Source organism: Macaca thibetana, chromosome 12, assembly GCF_024542745.1.
Source record: "Macaca thibetana thibetana isolate TM-01 chromosome 12, ASM2454274v1, whole genome shotgun sequence".
Taxonomy (NCBI): domain Eukaryota; kingdom Metazoa; phylum Chordata; class Mammalia; order Primates; family Cercopithecidae; genus Macaca; species Macaca thibetana.
This window is the reverse complement of record NC_065589.1, coordinates 80,596,903-80,617,549: the sequence shown is the minus strand read 5'-3', so window position 1 is coordinate 80,617,549 and position 20,647 is coordinate 80,596,903. Positions and strand designations below refer to the sequence as shown.

General features: G+C 34.5%; 1 protein-coding gene across 5 annotated transcripts in view; it reads right to left on the bottom strand.

The window, feature by feature from the left end:
• The window catches only part of KCNH7 (potassium voltage-gated channel subfamily H member 7), a 475,718-nt gene that overhangs the window by 14,097 nt on the left and 440,974 nt on the right, over window positions 1–20,647 (bottom strand). For 3 of the 5 annotated variants that reach the window (XM_050752295.1, XM_050752293.1, XM_050752298.1), the window contains 4 exons: window positions 18,989–19,241; window positions 15,452–15,657; window positions 13,102–13,198; window positions 3,402–3,653 (listed from right to left, as the gene is read on the bottom strand). In XM_050752295.1, the coding sequence (XP_050608252.1) occupies window positions 3,402–3,653; window positions 13,102–13,198; window positions 15,452–15,657; window positions 18,989–19,241 (808 nt within the window). The remainder of the gene's footprint in view (window positions 1–3,401; window positions 3,654–13,101; window positions 13,199–15,451; window positions 15,658–18,988; window positions 19,242–20,647) is intronic. The other 2 variants (XM_050752294.1, XM_050752296.1) reach the window with 2 other exon arrangements.

Genomic DNA, 20,647 nt, shown 5'->3' with positions numbered 1-20,647 from the left:
ATTAAAAAAATTGGATAGAAAGTAACTGAATTGGGCAGGATTAGCTATGATTTTAGAAATAGGAAACAAAACCATTGGACTTCTCAAAGCTCTTTCCTTTCTTGCAGTTTCTCTAAGGGTAGTTTAAATGTATCCCCTTTCTCCAAGTAGAAGACAGACATGTCTGTATTCTTTCTTCATGGTTTTCCTCTCACTCATTATCTTTTATCATTGAATATACAGAAATTTCTCAAATGAGATGCCTATAATTTCTGCCTCAACAGTGTGAGGCTTGACAAAGGAATTAGCATATCCAAAGTCAACATTAGAAAAATATAGGATCAGAGTTCCTTCTTCTGCAGAAATGGCTAACAGACCTCAGAGGGCTTGCTATGAATTCCAGAAAGACTCTTCCTGACTACGGCTTTGTTACTATAGGGATCCTGGGTTCGTTGTTATTTAAAGTGGCAGTTTATCATTTCTTTTGATATTTTATGAAACATGGCAAAATATAAGTGAAGCAAAAAAGATACTGCTGGGGTTTTAAGTCACTTATTGCAGATCTTCACTGAGAACTATGATTTGTTATTCACAGACATTTGAACCTATTTAAAATGCAAAACAATAATATCTTAGCAAACTGGATTTTGAAGATTGGGCCAGTAATGCTAAGCAAACTTCCAGAATACCTATATAAATGGTCTGGTGATGCTGATGCTTGTCTCTGTCTAGTCTGCTGCTAGCCAGTTAATGTAGGAATCTTCCTTTCGAGAAGGCAAGAATGATAAGACTGAAGTTACATGTTATGCTCACGAACGTTTTGAGCCAAGAAAGCTTACAGAATTTCTGCCTATGTTTAACAGCTCTCTTCTTTCCAAATCATATATAATAAATTGGTTTTTAAATGACAATGGTGAATCGCATGCAATAAATTACGGAGGATTATATTTTTTCTTCAGGGCTCAAGAAAAAATAATTACCTTATCAGAAATGAATGAAATGTATATCTTAGAGGCTTTCTTGATTATAATTTACTCTTTAATTAAAATCTGAAGATACGTAATTAGCTTGTTTTAACAGCAGTATAAAAAATGAGGAGTTCAAAGGGGAAATTCTGGTTAGTGGTCGTAATCAAATGAACATCCTTGTAGACACTTTCTAAATATAGCTTGGAAAGAATCTGCACTTGGTTGCCTTGGAAAATGTTGCTATAGTTGCAAGACACATTTCTGGAAATGGATGAACAGAAAGTAAACTTTCACTTTGCTCTGAGTAGACAATTTTCCTAGAGTCAACTTTTGGCCTCAATATTAGTAGGAACAGAGTCCATTTAATTTGTTCTCTTTTCATTTTAGTTTTGCCTAAATGTGCTCCTCTGTTGGATACAGCATCACAAAAGTTAGGAATATGAGTGAGTGAAATTTCCTATTGGTGGTGGAACTAAAATTTGCAGAGGTTTAGTAGTTTGAACTGCAGCAGCGACAAGTCACATGTTACGTATTAATGCAGTATGTCATCTTAAAAATCATTAGGGAATGAAATTTGCAGTGAATGAAGTTTTAGAATTCCCCATTGATTAAAGATATTAATTAGCCAGGCTAACCATGTGTCACACTGATTGAAACTATATGACATCAATTCAATTGACATGCATATTTAGCTATACATTTTCAAGATAATTATTTGAATAGGGATTGCCCCGTAAATTTTTAACAATTAGAATATGTAGATATTAAATTTGTTAGAATATTGTTTTTTGTGTATATGTCCAATTAAAGATAATTGGAAGGCGTAGCAAAGAAAAGTATATGAGGAAGGGCATGAGAATTCATTGTCAGTGAGAGTCATTATAAAGTCAGAAAATCCCCAAATTATATGTTTAATAATGTGCCACTTGAGACTCTAAAACTCAAGAGGAAAACAACAGGCATTTTTATTAGGTTTACATTATGTTGATCTTTGGAGATGGTAGAGATGGTTCAGCAAGCTCTTCAGAACTCGTGACTTCCATGATACAACTTGTATCTATTTTTAGCACTTCCCAGAATCCATTTTCATAAATAACTAAAATGGGACATTTGGTAATCACATTTAATATTCCATTCTTCCATTGTGATAAATGAGGTACTATTTTCACTCACTTCATCAAGATTTTAGATTGTCCAGAGAACACTTGCATATATTCTTAGCTTACTTCAGTGTGGGGTCATGAAAAAAGTGGATGTTACATGATAGGGATAGCAACTCTGGAAAAATATAAAGCCTAAGTATCCTAGATTTAATAAAAGCTTTGTGGCTGAATATGGTACTTTGGAATAATGATGATAAGTAATATTTACTTACTCTGTACTAATGTACTAATTTTGCTATCCTACCAGGCCTAGGACATCCTATTTTTCCTTTTTTTAATATTCTTTTGATGCTTTGTTATGCCTTCCTAAACTTTATATTTTTATACATCCAAGGATATACAAATTATTAAAACTTAAAAAATAAAACCTGTGAGAAAAGACTAACAGTTGAAGATTTTATTTCAGAAAAAGTAATTTACATGTTATCTTAATAACTATAACCTCGTTGGTTAGATAATATTATTCCTCTTTTAAAGATGCATAAGCTGAGTCTTGGTGGGTTTGGTCAAATCATTTACCCAAAGACATAAAGGGAGCAAGTGGCAGAGCTGCACTTGGAACCCAAGCAGTCATTACTGGTACGACTTACTAGCTAGATCTAAAGATCTCGCCTCTGATATGCTAAAATAGTTGTTCTTCCATGTAAGAGTTCTTTAAATTTTCCTGAATTTCTCATTTTTTAGCATGAAATCTGTATCTACTAATCAAGCATTATTACCCAAATCGTGCACATTTTCTACAACAAAATCTGTACATTTGGGTATTCCTTTTGGAAATAAAAATAAAAATAAAATAAAGATCAGAGTTTATTTCAGGGCATTTCTCCACTCTTTCTCATATTTTCTGTAAAATTAGATTTTGTTTGGCATGTATTATAGTGTGATTGCATTGGCCTTTCATACTATAATATTATAGGGTTGGGGGTGAGAATTGGGTACAGAAGATACATATAATGAACCAATTGATTAGCTGTCTTAAAATATTCATTGATCCTCTCTCCCCATTGAAATTACTACAACAGACTTTCCCATAGTTTTCTACTTGACATTATATTAAGTCTGGTTGGTCACAAAAACCTCTCACGCTATAAGTATTTGGGAATAATTACCGCTTGTTTTAGAATAGCGCAAACACTTCATAGATAATCTGAAATCTGAACGCTTCGTGAACATTTCATGAAGTTGAAAACGATTCGATTAACATGTGTCAGTACAGTTCTTAATTTGTAAAAAGTCATCATTTTGTGATTAGCACTGAAGAGAGACCACCTGATGTCTAACTCTGAATTACCTTTGCAAGAGTGACTTCTTTTATCTATGTGCATTCTTCCTGAGGTGGGCACTGTTTCTTCAAAATCGAGCCCAGATGCTTTCCCTATTCCTGGAGAAGAATCTACTATTCCTGAGAAGAGCGGCTTTTGTTCATCATCAATGGAGGAGATGAAAGATGACGATCTGCTTTTTTTCTCTTCAAAGTGTCTCCTGGAACTCTGATAATGTCTTATGGTATCTGCAGAGTCTTCAGGATCATTTGTACTGTTTTCTTCGCCAAAATATATCAAAGAAAAGTTATTTTATAGCAGATAATTAAATGTGAGACTGTATGCATATTACACTACCTAGCTATATATAAACTAGCTTTTTCCTATTGAAAATGTAGCTACTTGGATACTTAATGTTTTAAATTCAAGGGTTATTAGATTATCTTAGTGAAATAAAGTATTCATTTGAAAATTAAAAGAATATTTACAATAGTAATAATGTTTATGTCTCAGAGGAAAACTGTATGATAACTTACACAGTTTTTTATATGTTCAACAGTTATTTGTATTCTGAGAATCTGGTACACTCTTTCTTTAGGGAAATGAAAAAGACAAGGGAAAATATGTCCCAATTTTAAAATATCACCACTATGCAACTTATTATTTGTTTATTTTTAACCTGCATGCCTTATTATCTGTTTTAGCTGCTCATGCATTGCAAAGGTCAAAATTGGAAGCCTCCTTCTAGTAAAAGACTGGCAGGCTGAATTTCAACCTTAGTCTGATTCATGTAATGGCCTTGGCATTCCAGGCAGTTTGGTTGTGTAGCATAATGCAAAGAATATAAAGCTTAAATACAGTAATTAAGGTAGGTTTTACCTAATTACATTAAAGCTGGTAGTGCATATTGGCTGTTTTATACTGAAATGTCAGGATAATTTCAGTCCTGAAGGTTGTGTTAGAACATATTTCAGCAGGAAAAACTCAAAGAGACAAATCCCAGAACTTGTTTCTATTAGTGTCCTGGGGAGACAGTATAATTCTCCATCTGGTTTCTGCTAATAACTAACCAACAAAACTCCAGAAGGTATATCATTTTCTGGAGAAATGGTGAAGACGGTGTCTCCATCCGCTGTACGCCTCAGTGTGCTTACTTGGTTATTTATAGAAGGCCAAATGAACCGATGGAAGGCCACGCCAGAGAAACTTCCAACTGTTTTTAAAAATTCCCATATGGCAGAGAAATTCAACAAAGATTTTTTCCCTTTATTTTTTTAAATCATAATTTAAAATATGAAAAGTCAGAAAGCAGCCCAAGGTAAAAGCAGATAGAGTTTAAAAATCAGTTTTATGTGAAATTGTTATTGAGGAGTTCATGTTCTGTCAATTAAAATTAAGTCTAGCAAAAGCAGATTGCTTATTTTCTTTAAGATTTCATGCTTGCTCAGTGTCTTCATCATTACTGAGAAAGCCACAGACCTTTCCGATCTCCAACATTACAGACATCATTGATTACTTACTGTTACTTGTATATCCCCACTCAATCACTAATCTAATTGGTTGTAAATATTCAGATCAAATCTTCTTACGAAAAGCTTTTTCTCTTCAGTGTCATTGGCACAGACCTCCTTAAACCTCTAAAATTCCATCTTGCCATCTTCTTCCCAACTTTCTTGTTTTTAACTTCTCCTCTTCTCTAAAGCCCTCTGAAAATTTGATCAACATTCTCTACTTTTTGAACATATCATTTTATTCCTCAAAAAATAATAGTTATAAAGTTTAAGCTAGTAAATGTGAAAAAAAGGAACATTTCATTTTTTCTAAATTATCCTCATACCTGCTTAGTGAATTGCACCAGTTTGCTCTTCCTAAGTAAACCTTTTTGTAGTCCCTGACTTGGGAACCAGAGATATTTGAATTAGCTCAGGCCTCCTATTGTTCTCAAAAATGATTTTAATTTCTACACTTTTGTGGAGTGTTTTCCCATCTGCATCAAATGCAAGCTTTATTAACTATTAATTCATCTGCCTCCATTCAAAGTCTGGATAATGCTAACGTGGATATTTGTAATGAATGTACATCACAAATTAATAAACCATCTTGTATCTTTGGCTGGAGAGGTCTTGGGGAATCCTTACACATCGTAGAATGTTCTGTTCTACCTACGATGCTGGGCTTCAGTCTTAGTTTACTAACTCATGACTTCATTTTGGATGCTCGTGAACAAGATTCACCAGTTAACATACATTGTTAGTTGAATTATAACTTGCTGATTTCACCTTGGACATGTGTTTACAAAATGTGGTCAGTGAGGAATTACTATCATTTAGTTGTATAGTAAAATGGAGAAAATTACTTCGTATACATAGGACAGAATTCTTTAGCAAAAATTTCAGGTAAAAGCAGAATCAGGTAAAAGAAGAAGACAAAAATTTGATATCCTTGAATTTTCCCCATTGGTAAGGAGAAAAAAAAAAAACCCACCTTTATTTCTGTATTCGTTGCTGCTGGACTATCACCCAAACCATATGAACAATTTCTTTGATACAACCCCACTGAAACAACATTTTTTCACTCCATACTAGATAAATTAAAGCTTCATTTTCTGTCACATGAAATGAAAGTTGAAATGACAATCTATTTGTAGGTTAAAAATGGAAACTGTTCAGGCTTTGGCTGGAAAATTGGCTGATGTAATATGTACATGAAATTGGGCAGCTGAAATGCATTATAATTAGCCTCCAGGTACTTCTAAATTTTCATGGGCTGTACTATTTTTGCCTTTTTCCAGTTAAACTGAATTATTTGATAGACATTAAATAGTATCAGGTACTATTTTTTTCTTAATTCTATTTATATTCTATGTAGAAATAATATTCTAAGGAAGGGCAGTTATCTGATTGCATAATCTTTCCTGTTACCATCATTTTATACAAAGAAAAAGCCATGTCTGTTTAATTAAACCACAAATTTGCCTCTGATTCCGAAGACGCAAAACCTTTTTTTTCTCCCTTGCTTCTCTAGGCGAACAGTTCATCTCCTCCTCTTTTTTCACAGAACACAATTCTAAAGCATTTGTGACTCGTCTTACGAGTGTCTCTCTGAGTTTAGAATGAATTCAAGAGCATAGAATAAGTGTCCTAATGGAATGGCTGACCCATTTATCTTAAGAATGATAATATAAAATCGTTCCTTTCAAAAAACCTGGAATAAACATTCGTGCTCACTCCGTCTTTTATAGAGTCTTCCTCTCAGTTTACCATTTTTATTTGTCAGACCCCACAGGGAGACCTAAGCTTTGGTCAAAGACAAGCATTTAAGGTACTCTCTCAGCATTTGAGTTTTAGATTTCCCACAGGTGACAATTTAGAAATAAGTTGAGCAATTCCCAGCCAAATGCCATGAAAAAAGCATTACATTGGAAAATTGGTGTCTAAAATAAGTATTTTTTCATTTAAGATCACACACTTTAGCCTTCCTATAGCTCTAAAGGATATTGAAAGGGGCCTAGATGAATATGTTTTATACAAATACAAAAATTAACAATTTTATAAATTAAAATAAAGAAAAGATGGATATTGGTTTAAAGGTAAAAAGTTTCAGACATGCAAAATGAATAAATTCTGGAGCATTATTCTACAGTATGGTAACTATAGTAAATGTATTATATACTTGAAAGTTGTTAAGAGATTAGATCTTAAATGTTCTCCCTCCCCCACACACACAGTTAACTATGTGAGTGATGAGTGTGTTAAATTAGCTTAAATATGGTAATCATTTCATAATGTATACAAATATGAAAAAAATCACTTTATATACCATAAATAGGTACAACTTTTACATGTTAATTATACCTCAATAAAACTTGAAAAGATCAAAAGATACTTTTATAGATCACTAAAATGGATTTAAAAAGTTAATCATTGTTATTGAAGAAGATATTTCAAAGACATACCAAAGTATAATACCAATATATTTAAATAATCTAATAAAACCAGAATAGAATTATCACTCTTCTATAGAAATAAGTTCATCACTGAATACATTAACCCCTTCAATAATTTTCATAGGATTATTTTATTTTGGAGAAACACTTTTAAAACTTATTGGCTTTTGGATGGCAATGGAAAATCACTAAACCAGTACTACAAAGTGATAGTGTTTATTGCTATCCTTTGAAATACAAAATGTAATGAGTTCAAGACACTTCTACTCTATTTTCTGGAACATTGGATTTTTCCTGTTGAGCATATATTGAAGAGATCATTTTAATAAAATTATATGGATAGGGAAATGAGTAAAGTTTTCTTCCCTACTCTTAGGATGTGCGTATCTCTTGAAAAGCGTTCTTGTTTGTCATCATGCATGCAGAACCATTTATGTCCAATCTTTCACCTTGATTTCCATCTCTTCGGTTGTTACAGGCACATCTTTAACACTGTTTGAATGTTTTACTCTTGTGGCTTTTTTTGTTTTGTTTTGTTTGTCTTTTTTGTTTTGTTTTGTTTTTCATGTTTGGCAGTTTGTTCTTTACAATGGAGCATATTGCGATAATCTATTAGCAAAAGTAAGAGGATCTTTGGAGCTCTGATAATTGTTTCTTAGCTTTTGGAAATCAAGAGAGTAAGAATATTTCCAGGTTAGGAAGGACAAGCTCAGCATTCTTTAACTTCACAGGTCAATATCCCTTTTGCTAAGAAAAATTATTTTCTTTCTGACGCAATGATTTTTTTCAAGTCCTATATAATTGAGGCTACTTGCTAACTTTATTCTTAAACATTATCTTTATACTTTTGGAAAAGGAAGTAGGAAAAGGTATAGAGAAGGGATATTTGGAAGAGTGGGTTCAGATACTTCTGCAGAGTTCTGATGAGGAACGGGAAGCAAAAGAATAAATGCCAAATCTGTTGTTCTGGGAGAGGTGACCTCAGGTGACATCAATACTTTAGTTAAAATATATACCAATAGGATTTCTCTTAAAATGTATAACATCAGCAAGAACTAATTTTCACAATGTTTGAGGCCTTTCCACACAATAAAACCAATAGAGTAAAAAGTTTCCTCTTCCAGGTCCTCTTTTTTTCTACTCACTACTTGGTACAAAATAGTAAAAATAATTTCTTCAGAATTCTGTAGAAACACTTATTTTTTTCTGCTAAATTAACTAGAAAATATAATGAAGATTGAAGAGGGTAAGTATGCAGACGCTAACTACAATTCAGAAGGAATATCTATTTGTCTTCTTGTTAGCCAATGAAGAATTTTCTGTAAAATGTTAAGACAAACTTTTGAGACTAAAGTAGAAATAAACATGAAAAAACTCAGGGCGCTTAGCACATAGTGGGTACTCAACAACAATGGACTCCAAATGAATGGGTGATTGTTTGCACCTAGTTACACTGCTGCCCTCATTGGATTATTCTCTGCCAAAAGGTCACCTCCTAATTAATCATTAGTAGCCACTTTGATACTGTATTTTCTGTTAACAGAAAGCATTGAGCAGAACACTGCAAATATTTGGTCTTATAAGCTCTGTAAGTAAACATACATAAATGTATGTGTGTAGTGTATAATGGCACATTATATATATATACACACACACACATACACACATATTTATATATTTTATAATATATAAATTATGTATACACATATGTATATTTATATATCCTGTGCCATTATATATGCTATTTTTACAAATATACCCTGTATTTTATACAACGTACACAACACAAAATTTTAGAAGAATTATTACTTCTACGACCTAATGGATCTGGCTCACACTGGAGTAGGCACAGTTCAACTTTTAAGACCACGTAAATAGAGATGATTTTTCAGCATTTTTTTCATTTACTTCTCTTCTGCCCAGCCACCTTAACAATGCTCATGGCCACTGAGCAGGTCATTGAAGCATCATTTTTATTCTTCACTTTCTGTAATAATATTTTACTTCCATCTCAGGAGCTGTAGCACTTCTTCCTACAATGAACATTGTCATATTGGGGAGGTCCTGGGCACCTCCATGCCAGAATTTTAGGAAGAAAAGATAACTACTTGAAGATACCTTTAAAAATACAGGGTGCTCTCAAATTTCTACCTGCACTTATAAGTCTCTCCTGTAGGGAAGTGGGATTTTTCCTTAGAAAAAAATGTACAGCTCATGAGAACAAGCCACCCTCGTCGACAAATTCATTATGTATTCAGTATAAGTATATATTTTGTTTTTCAGCTTCCAGAGGTTCTACATATTTCATTAAAAAATTATGTCTTATTCAATGTGAGCTCTTTAGAACCTTGTGAGAGGCAAGACTGGAAGTGAAGTGGCAGGCAGCAGGCAGCAGGCAGCAGGTGTGGATTAAAGCCAGTCAAGTTGCATTGTTCCACTCAGTGGGTAGGGAGTGGCAATGGAGGACTCAACCTCTGTCTGCTGCTAGTGCCCAGAAACAGTCTTCTCTCTGATTCTTGATGCCACTGCTGATTTACAGGCAACAGCACTCTTGAATGTCTGCCTTCAAGGTTTCCTTTCATACGAGTAATAAATTAACACTACAAAAATGAATGCATTTCAAGGGAAAATTTCAGTTTCTGTATCCACAAATGGTTCAGCATCAATGATCCCCTGTACTCTGTTCTTTATATTATGTGTATTTTTCTCCTATATGTTGATGTTACATCAATAACTCTATGATGAATGCTCACCTTAAGAGAATTAGATTTGGATGACAGGGACTAAATTGCTTTCAGCAAATTTTATAATTGCCCGCAGCACCCTGGATTCCTAAAGACTTTGGAATAGGCTCTTGGGCTCTGGTTAACTGTGTTTTCACATTGACCAACTCATGGTTACTTACTGGCACAACCAGGAAACATCAAAGAGCTGTAGGCAGAAAATCCCTTAGCACTTACACTTTATATAAAATTGGTCTCATAGACTAAGCCTGTGATTAAAGGGACAGTATTCAAAATCAACAGAAATGTCTAGTTACATGAGAACAGTACAAATTGTGACATTGCTCTCAGGGCCTTATCAGGAGATAAAAACATTAGATAATTTAGCTTAAGAATGAGGAAACTGAGCGAGATTGAAAGGAGATTTAATAAATCTTCGACTATGTGGAGGACATTATTATATTGACCACATTGTTAACCTGTTTTTCATTTCCAGTGAGATAAATATAAGAGCTGAACTTCAGGATAAGGGATTTAGATGAACTCCGTGGAAGAACTGCTTAATAGTAGTGGTTCTGATTTTAGAAAGAGTCACCAAGAAAATAATTAAAGACCTTGCAGAACAAAATTATCAACTATCTATGAGTAATCTATTGTTCTACAGTCAGCCAGAAGAATCAATAATTAGTCCAATTCAACAAATATTTATCAACCATTGTTTGCTAAAGTAATCTACAGTTTGGCAAAGGCAAAGGAAAAAAATATACCAGTAGCCATTGTACAGGGCATATTTTGACAATATTATAAGAAGCAAGTGCTTTGAGAATTCATAGAGAAACAGAAGGTTTACATTTGAGGAGATCAAGAAACGATTCACATTAAATATATCATTGGAGATTGACTTTGTTAAAAATTGAATTTTAGTGGATGAAACTGGTGTGGTATGAATTTGTGTGTGTGTGTGTGTGTGTGTGTGTGTGTGTGTGTGTGTTTTGTTGAGGACAAGGAAGCAAATGAATTAAGGGAATATTATAACCAAAACCACAGAAACAGTGTACATGGTGGAGCGGGCAGTTTGTTTCAACTGAAATGTGGAGCAAGCTAAAGCTAGTAGATGCTCTCCTAGAAAGAGAATTCATTGAGGAGAAAAGAGAGTGAAAAAAAGAACTTGGCATAAGAAGGCAAGAAAAGGGAAAAGAATAAAAAGAAAGATGCTCAAATTCTATTTCATTTATTCTTTCCACAGATATTTGTTGAGCATCTGCTGTGCAGCAAGCACTAAAACTACAGGGGACCAAATATTTTCCACTTCCACAGAACTTATGATCTAGAGGCAGACAACATTGATTAAATAATGATGCAAATAAACCCAGAAGTACACCTGGAGTAAATGTTGCTGAAGAGATGAACTGATGGGGGAAGGAGTGGAGTGATGGGAGTAGTTAAGAGAAGGATATTAGGAGATAAGACTGAAGAGGTAAGTTAAGAGCCACCCTAATAAGGATTAAGGGCATAGGATGTCCTTAGAGGGCTTTGAATATGTGGGTGACATAAACATAACTGCATTTAGAAAAAAAATCAACAGAAGTCCAGTGTGGAATAGATGAAAGAGGGGTAAGTTGCATGTGGGAAGGCAAGTTGGAAGGCTGTTTCAATATTCCAGGTGGCAGATTATGGTAGCTTGGTCCAGAGCTGTGGCTAAGTAGTTGGAGAGAAGTTAACCAAAAGGAGACCTAATTTGAAGACTAAATGGAGATTTATTGGAGGTAGCAATAATAGGACTTGTTGCCAGAGTTGCTGGAGAGGTTGTGAGAAGGTTGGCTCCAAGATATCTGGCTTGTACAATTGATTGAATAGAGTCACCATCTGTAGAGGCATGGGAATTGAAGAGGAGACAGGTTTCCAGGGTGCACCATGAGTTCAATTTAGGAAATGTTGAGTTAGAGCTGCCTTTGAGATTTCAGGTAGATGATTTTATAGGCGATTGGATATGTGGGACTGAAGCTCAGGTGGTCTGGGATTAACATGTAAATATGCACATCTCCTATGTGAGGATATAATTAAATGGTGGGCATAAATGGGATCACCCTGAGAAACAGTATGATATAGAATGAGAAGAAAAAGGAGCCTAGGACTATGCCTTAAAAGTCTAACAAATTAACACTGGTGTAGAAAATAATAATCTTGAAATTGTCTTCAGTGAGTTCATGAAGGTGGGAGGAAAATAGGAAGATTGAAGTATTACAGACACAAAGAAAAGAGTATGCAAGGAAAAGAAGGGAATTGGTTCATAGTGAAAGATGCACCTATGGGGCCAAATAAGGTAAAGACTAGAATGTTTGTTGGATCAGCATGAGGCAAGAGTGAAAGCTTCTTCAGGAAAACTTTCTCCCATCTGCCAAGAACAGTTAAATGTACACTCATCTGAGTTCCCATTGAGGAATACCTATTCCTGTTACAGAGCCTACTATTTGAGGGTGTGTCTATCTCCCTCTCTAGGGAAGATGAGGGATGTTCTGCACAACGTATTTCTCAGAACATTGAGTAACTGCTTGAAAATGTGAAATGGTAAATGAATATTTTTTGACTATATGAGCAAAGCATAAAGAATAGTCAGAGAGGCAGAAAAACCTGGAGAAAACAAGAAGTGACAAGTGCCACAGAGTCTGAAGATAAGAAGGACTAACTAATGTGGCCTTCATCCATGTCATGCATGCTTGTAGGGCATGTAAGAGGATTGAGCTCTTGGCCTGAAATGACAGCCCTCCTTCCAGAACACTGTGCTCAGAACGAATTGACTGTCTTTAAAAAATCAGTCCACTCTATTTCTTAATCTGTGATGTCCTTGTGAATATCAGATGGGTTTGTTGAATGATATCATTGAGAGCCATCAATCAGAAACTGGAAACCAGATCATTAGCTACTGAATAAAGCAAAGGATCTGCCCTTCTAAAGTCTGAGTAAAATTTATTCTTGAAATCAGAAGTATAATGAACATTTAAGTAAGAAGGCTAATTACCACATGCTCTACATTTAAACTTTAGGAATGGAATGAATTACCTTTCTCTCCTTCACTTTCAAATGACAATTTCCTTCTTCGTAGTTTACAGTTGTCTCCTTCCGAATCATTCATGGATTGTGATCGTAGGAGATCAGCCTTTGTTAATGAAACATGAAGATAAAATGAAAGATTACTCAATTAGAACATAATGTACTATCAGTAAACTATTTACTATTTCATATCGTTTCAACCATCTTGAGACTTAATTATTAGATTGCAGGCAAACAGCTACAATACCCTGCTCAATACTCGTTTCTTAAATATAAAATACACTGATAGAATAATTTTTAGTACTTTCAACATTTGCTGGGGAAATCATAGTGTAGAAGTTATTTATATGTGAAATGTTTAGGGATGATGTCAACATTTAAAGAAAAAATATTTCTTTATGTGGAATGTGTTTTATGCAACTTGGTAAAGTAAAAATAAGAACAATACAGTTGACCTTTGAACAATACAGGCTTCAACTGTGCAGGTTCACTTATACACGAATTTTCTTTTTCCTCTGCTACTCCTGAGACAGCAAGACCAACCATTCCTCTTCCTCCTCCTCCATAGCCTATTAAATATGAAGATGATGAGATGATGATCTTTATGATAATCCACTTCCACTTAATTAATGGTAAATATATTTCCTCATCCTTATGATTTTCTTAGTAACATTTTCTTTTCCATAGCTTACTTTATTGTAAGAATACATTTTATAAAAATATATAAAATATGTGTTAATTGACTGATTACATTATTGGTAAGACTTCTAATAAATAGTAGGCTATCAGTAATTAAGTTTTTGTGGAGTCAAAAGTTATATGCAGATTTTCAACTATATGAGGGTTGGTGTTCTGAATTCCCATGTTGTTCAAAAGTCAATTGTAGTAATTTAAAGAACTTTGCATAAATTATAGTATGGCAAAGAAAAATGTATAAACTAGTTAAGATTAGCTATGATGTTTAAATGATGTGGTAATTATCATAAGGTTAAATTTCACAACAATAAATATAGGTTAAATTCCATAAACATTACACTTTGAACCCTTTATTATTTTGCTCCCAGATCCTCCTTCTTCCCTCTCTGGTTCACTCTGTCTAATATTGTCTGTCTTGTAAATAAAAATGGAAGCTCCTGTTTGAGTGCTGACTAAACTTTTATATAATGAAGTTATGAGAGGTAGATACTTGTTACTTTTCAAGGCAAAGTCAGAATGAGGTTGGTGACATAAAACTGAGATTGTGACAAATTACTGAATTAAAACCATTACAGAAACATATGTTCTTAATAACTAGAATCTTTTCCACCTCAATTAAAAAAGATCTTTTCGGTGTTTTAAAAAGAAATAACTATCTGAACTGGTGCATCAGGATATTAAATGGCATCTAGGGGCCCTTAAAATTCCTCTTTCTCTTTTAAGCCTCTCATGGTACTTAGGAATATCTATGACTACAGGAAGTATTAAGTCTACCCCCTCTTACCTAAGTATCGACTTTAGGGTTTTTTTTTCCCCCCAGAGAATATATTAGTTAGCATTTAAATACACTGGCAAGTATCAATCACTCAATATTTGATTTCTGATTTAAAAAAGCATTCAGAATTGGAGTGGAGTTGTGAAATTTTGGGGGGAAAGGGATAGAAAAGGAATAACCTAGTAATAAATTTTGGGTTACAACGTAAGTTTTATAGCCATAGAACAGTAATAGCTCATAAGGGCACATTTTCATAGTAGAAAAGAGTATGGAACATAAGAGCTACACTTGAAGTTCATTCTAGCTTAACTTGCATATACAATTATTTAACTATTATTTCTGTTAAACTACATATTCATTCTACACCATTAAAACCGACAATACTGTAAAACCTGACTAATTTGTACTTCTGTGATTTGGAAATTGTATTAAATAGGAAACTAAACTTGAATGAGGTTAATTTTTTCATTACTATTGTGAAGACACTGATTACCAATGTATAGTATAAATAATAGCTGAGAGACTATTCTAACCTCTGTATAAGATAAACTCAAGCAATTTTCAACAGCCTAAAATCACCCATTTCTAGCAAATAATTGGACAGTATAAACAAAGGCTATTTTAACTCAAGTGTATCACCTAAGGGCTTCTACAAGGTCAAACCTAGTTGAACTACTTGAAATTATTCAACATATTTGAAAGCAATTAAGCTAAATTTCTTTTCTATAATTCAGAAATTTTAATATTCAGCTGGCCTTTCCTTCCAAATATTCAGAATTTGTAAAGTTTTGCTGCAATATTTTGCTTGATTTTTCAGAAGCATTTGTGCAATTCAAGAATAAACTAACATGTCAGAAATGTAAACATAAACAAACAGTTAACATATACCTTTGCACTCTCATGCCTTAGGTTGAAAGTCAACTCTAGGTTTGTTAGAAAGTGATCGGAAAACTCAGGATACATATCCAAAACCTCTAACAAGTCTTCTCGCTGAATCTTATGCAAGTCACAGTATGTGAGTGCTCTTACATCTGCATTAGACTTTCCAGGTTTAGCATAAAGATGAACCATTTCTCCAAATATATCATTTTTTCCTAAGAAAATAAAAAGAAAAAGAGGCTGGGAAAGGGAATCCAAACTAATGTTTTCCTTCTAAAAGTAGAAGGGGGTCACTAAACAATTGATCAATCCCTGAAAACCAGACTTGGAGAGCAACGTTCCAGCACCTCAACTAAATGCACATCCTATGTTTGGTGAGTGGAAATTTATCTCTAAGGGTGATTGGTTCTTTTATTTCCTTGTTTTGGTTATTTGGCTAACCATCTAGAATGTAGCAAACATATCTTCAATCCAGTATGCCCCACTTTGCTAGCAAAGGGTCTTGCCATATAGTATTTTAAAGATACTTTCAGGTAGGTGTACTCTGATTTTTTCAATCTGGGGATATGAGAAAGGCTGCAGTGAGTCAGATTCATGATCTTTCTGTCTCGGGATGGTCTCTGCAGGTGATGCTGAGCAAGGGGTTATGATGGAGCTGTTTCAACACTTAGTGGATTGGTGGAACAATTGGAATACACCTTGTTTCCTAAAAACCACATTTGAATTTGCCCTTATTAAATATGCCCAACTGCTTAATAAATCTAGTTATATTTTCTCAACATATATAGTCCTGCTTTTTGTTATATGGCCTTTGTTAGGGAAATTTGTCCTTGCTCTTCTGTAAAATCTAGGGTTATTTCAGTGTCTAGCTTCTAACGGGCCTTCCCCATCACCTCTGCCTAGCCACATACTACCTGCTTTTCAAGGTCTTATTCCCTGACAAGATAAGAACAACAGCAACAGTAACAAATATTTATTGAGGACCAGTAGGTGCCAGGCACTGTGTCAAATGCTTAGGTGCATTGCCTCAATTTATTCCTAAAATAACTTCATGAAGGAATTGCTAATAATTATCCACATTTTATGAATACAGAAAGAGCATTAAAGTGATAAACTGATTAGCCTAATGTCAACTTCTTAGTTGAATGAAGTGGAGAGAGGGAGAGAACAGCCAGAAGTAAATCCCACGCATCGTGACTCCAGAGTCAAAGTTATTGCACACCTGATACTGTGTATCTAATCTCCTTCCAATGACTTCCCTGAATGTCATGGCCACTTAGATTTTTCTGTTTCTGACTATCAAAGTACTTAAAAATTGTACTTGTGGTATATATACTTAATACATACTGATATATTACTTGATTATATAACTTCTAAAGATAATCAATGGCAATGTAAAATAGTACTCTCTTGTATCTATCCTGAAGCTTCTTTTCATTTTTAGAAAAAACTCCTTGAGTATATTATTTTAGATTTTGATAGACAACTTCACGTATACCTTACTGTGGAAGCTCTCAAAGACTTTTAAGTAATAAGGTTCTAATTAGTCAAAAAATGCTGTAATATTCTTGTTTCACAAAAGAATTCAACAATGAGAAATCAAACACTGTATCTTAACTATGTAAGAAAAATTGACATTAGAAAGGATACACTAACCACAGTTTAAATAAATTTGTATCAGCCTTCCAAAAATAGGATAAACGATCATAATTTGTAAGGATTTTAGGGGCTTACATGAAAATAGGGACAGAAAAGGAGTAATTTCCTGACATTCTTTATAGTTTTGGTAGCTCAATATAGATATTATTGTTTTTAAAAAAGACCTGAACTAAATTAAGCCTGGACTTTGTATTTCAACTACCAACATGACTATAAATGAGCCAGGATCTAGCCAGTCCATGGATATGTCTTAGCAACACTCTAAAATTACTACTTGATAAAGCAAGAAAGCTTTTTACCTTCTTGTAGAAGCTAGGACTGGCTGATTTGAAGATCGGAAACGCAACAAAGCATCCTCCTTCTCTGGCAACAGAGAAGGACAAACTGACCAGGACAAACTGTCTAGGCCAAATCTAGTGAAAACCTAACTTGATTGTGTGGCCTTAAAATGATTTAGAATATGTGTTTATTCTTTGTCAGCTTATTGGTTAGAAAACCAAATTTGGGAAATTAAAAAAAAACTAATATAATAAAATTATCAAAATAGATAAGAAAATCACTTGAACATCTTTATTCATGTATTTGAGTTCTGTGCCATGCCATACTCTGGTTCTACACAGCAGCAGGGAAAACAGACAACATCCCTGTGCTATTGGCGATAACTATCATATATGAACATCAAAAGCTGAGTGACAGAAAATCATTGAATTACATGCCCATTATTTAAGTGGAGCTGGATAATCTACAGGGGAAAAAATGCAAATTTTTACAGAAACTAAGGATAGGCGTTATCATAGGGAGAGTGAGGCTTAAACCTACTGGCTGTATGGTAGGAGAAAAGAAGAATTGACTACACTTCTGCACTTTTCTCTGTTTCCTTTCTCTTCCCCAGTGTCCTAATATTATAAAGAAGTACTACAAGTTCACATGGCCTAAATTTATTTTTTATTTTATTTTATTTTATTTTATTTTATTTTTGAGACGGAGTCTCGCTCTGTTGCCCAGGCTGGAGTGCAGTGGCACGATCTTGGCTCACTGCAAGCTCCACCTCCCAGGTTCACACCATTCTCCTGCCTCAGCCTCCCGAATATCTGGGACTACAGGCACCCGCCACCACGCCTGGCTTATTTTTTGTATTTTTAGTAGAGATAGGGTTTCACTGTGTTAGCCAGGATAGTCTCGATCTCCTGACCTCGTGATCCGCCCATCTCGGCCTCCCAAAGTGCTGGGATTACAGGTGTGAGCGACTGCGCCCGGCCCCTAAATGTATTTTTAAAGAGGCAGATTAAACATGTGCTTTCTTTTGCACCCAAATCAGTTGAAGTTATGACTAATTTAATCCTTCATCACTTCTATCCCTGGTTGTTAGGTTCATAGGTCTATATTAATTACCTAGTTAAGGACTGTATGATTCCATTTAATCCGACACGGCAGGTAAAAGTGCACAGTGAATAAATGAAATTCATCAAAACATAAACCCAGTTCATGACAGGGCTTTGGCACATGCTAGCAAGTATTTCCTATAACACATATATTTTATTTTAAGGTGTTGAGGGATCAAGCATGAAGCTAAGATCTTCTAACATAAAAAAAGAATATGCTTACTATTTTCCTATATTTGGCCTCAAATGTCTAGGTAGCTGCCAAGAACTGAAGAGAATCATCGAAGCATTTACACATCGGAGAAAAAGTGAGACAGTTAAGAAAACATATTTTCTGCAAGGTTAATTTGGTTTGAACTGAATTTTAAATACAGTTTTCAAATTACCCACCACTCTTAAACTGTTCTTATAAATACATACATCAGTCTTTTTTTCCTGATCATTTTAAACTATGCATTATAAGCTAATAACTGAATCTGTCACCATGCACTTCTAAAACACTCACCCAGAATAGCCACCACAATGTCATCTTTGAGAATTTCAATGGAGCCTCTGGATAAGAAATAAAGTGCAGTGAGGACGTCCCCACAGTGAACAAGGGTGTCTCCTGGAGGTGCATGGGTGGTCTTGAACTTCATTGCCAAAGCTCTAAGGCAACCTTTACTTGCCCCCCTAAAGGCTTTGCAGTTTTGCAGCAAGGTCTGGTTGAGATGTAGACAAATGTCTGCTTGTAAGCATTCTGGGAAGCCCTTTAGGACCTGAAGAAAAAAAGAAAGAGTTTCATACTACCAGCCTTCTGGGTGTCTCCGCCTGAAATACAGTCAATTTCTTGCTCACAGAACTGCAGGTGTAGTCATTGTCACGCAGGAGTTCCTACAACTCTTCTACCTCGCCTACCTCTTAATGAATACTTGGTTTGCTAAACATGTCAAAATTTTTAACTCAAATACTTGTTCTCTGAATTAACTGCAGGCATTCAGACTCAATACAAATGCTGTCTCATTAAAATATAATGCCTACAACTTTTCACACTGCTTCTCTTTCCCTGCATTATGTTATGTGGCATACTGTGCACAGATATAATGCAATGTGACAATTAATAAGACATAACTAATGAAAGGTGGTACAACTAGAAAGACAATCAACCTTTTGAAAGAATCTCAAGTCAATTTAGGTTGCCATTTCTGGTATACATCTAAGTTATAATTAGTAAAAATGTTGACCCTGAAATAGCCATGGTATTTGTAAATGTCATATACCATAGTGTGCTATTAGTTTACAGTATTTGAAATATTTATGTCTCACATGCACATTATTAATACTAAATATTTTGATAAGCACTGAAAATAGAGAAAAGCAAGGAGGACAGCAAAAACACTTTAAAAGTGTAGTCCAATATTCAGAAATGGAAATTGCACCAGAATTTGCAGTGCATACATAAGCTTCTAAAGTGCTACTGTTTTGACAACCTATTCAGGGGCTAATTTAAAACTTGTTGAACAGATTAAACAATATCTTGTGACAACTGCTACTCAATCTGAACTGAATAAAATTATTTGTTATTTTCATACAATTCTCAATATACAATGGTTCAAAGACATTCAACTCTTGCTTATCTGTGTCTTGCTATTTTGGGTGTCGTACGTAGATTTTAATTTTTATATTAATGTTCTGCTACCAGTACAAGCAGACTCATTTAAATATGCTTTGAGGTGGAGGAATGGGACATTATATAGTGCAATTTATAGTGCAATGATGCAATTTGGGCATTTCCTGTCTTTTTGGATCAACCTTGGTATGCCCTCCAATATAGCTAAAAGTAGCCATGAATTGTTTGTAAGGCCAATGCATTTGGCTCACAGAGGAGCTTCAAATTGAATCATACGAGAAAAAACATACAATTATTACTATTGTTAAATATTCAGGTAAGCACAAGGCTCCTACTGTGTACAGGATCACTGTGTAATGCAAGTGGTCAGACTGATATGTTATAAAGAGGATCAGTAAGATACCTGAAGCATAATAGTCATGATTTTCTGCTCTTGTTTTCTTCACTGTATGGAATCACTCATAGAAATGAATAGGGAGCATTTTAGATGAAAATTCATAGAACTGAATTCTGGTCATGGATTTGCCCCAGGTTGACTCTTGTACAAGTCACTTC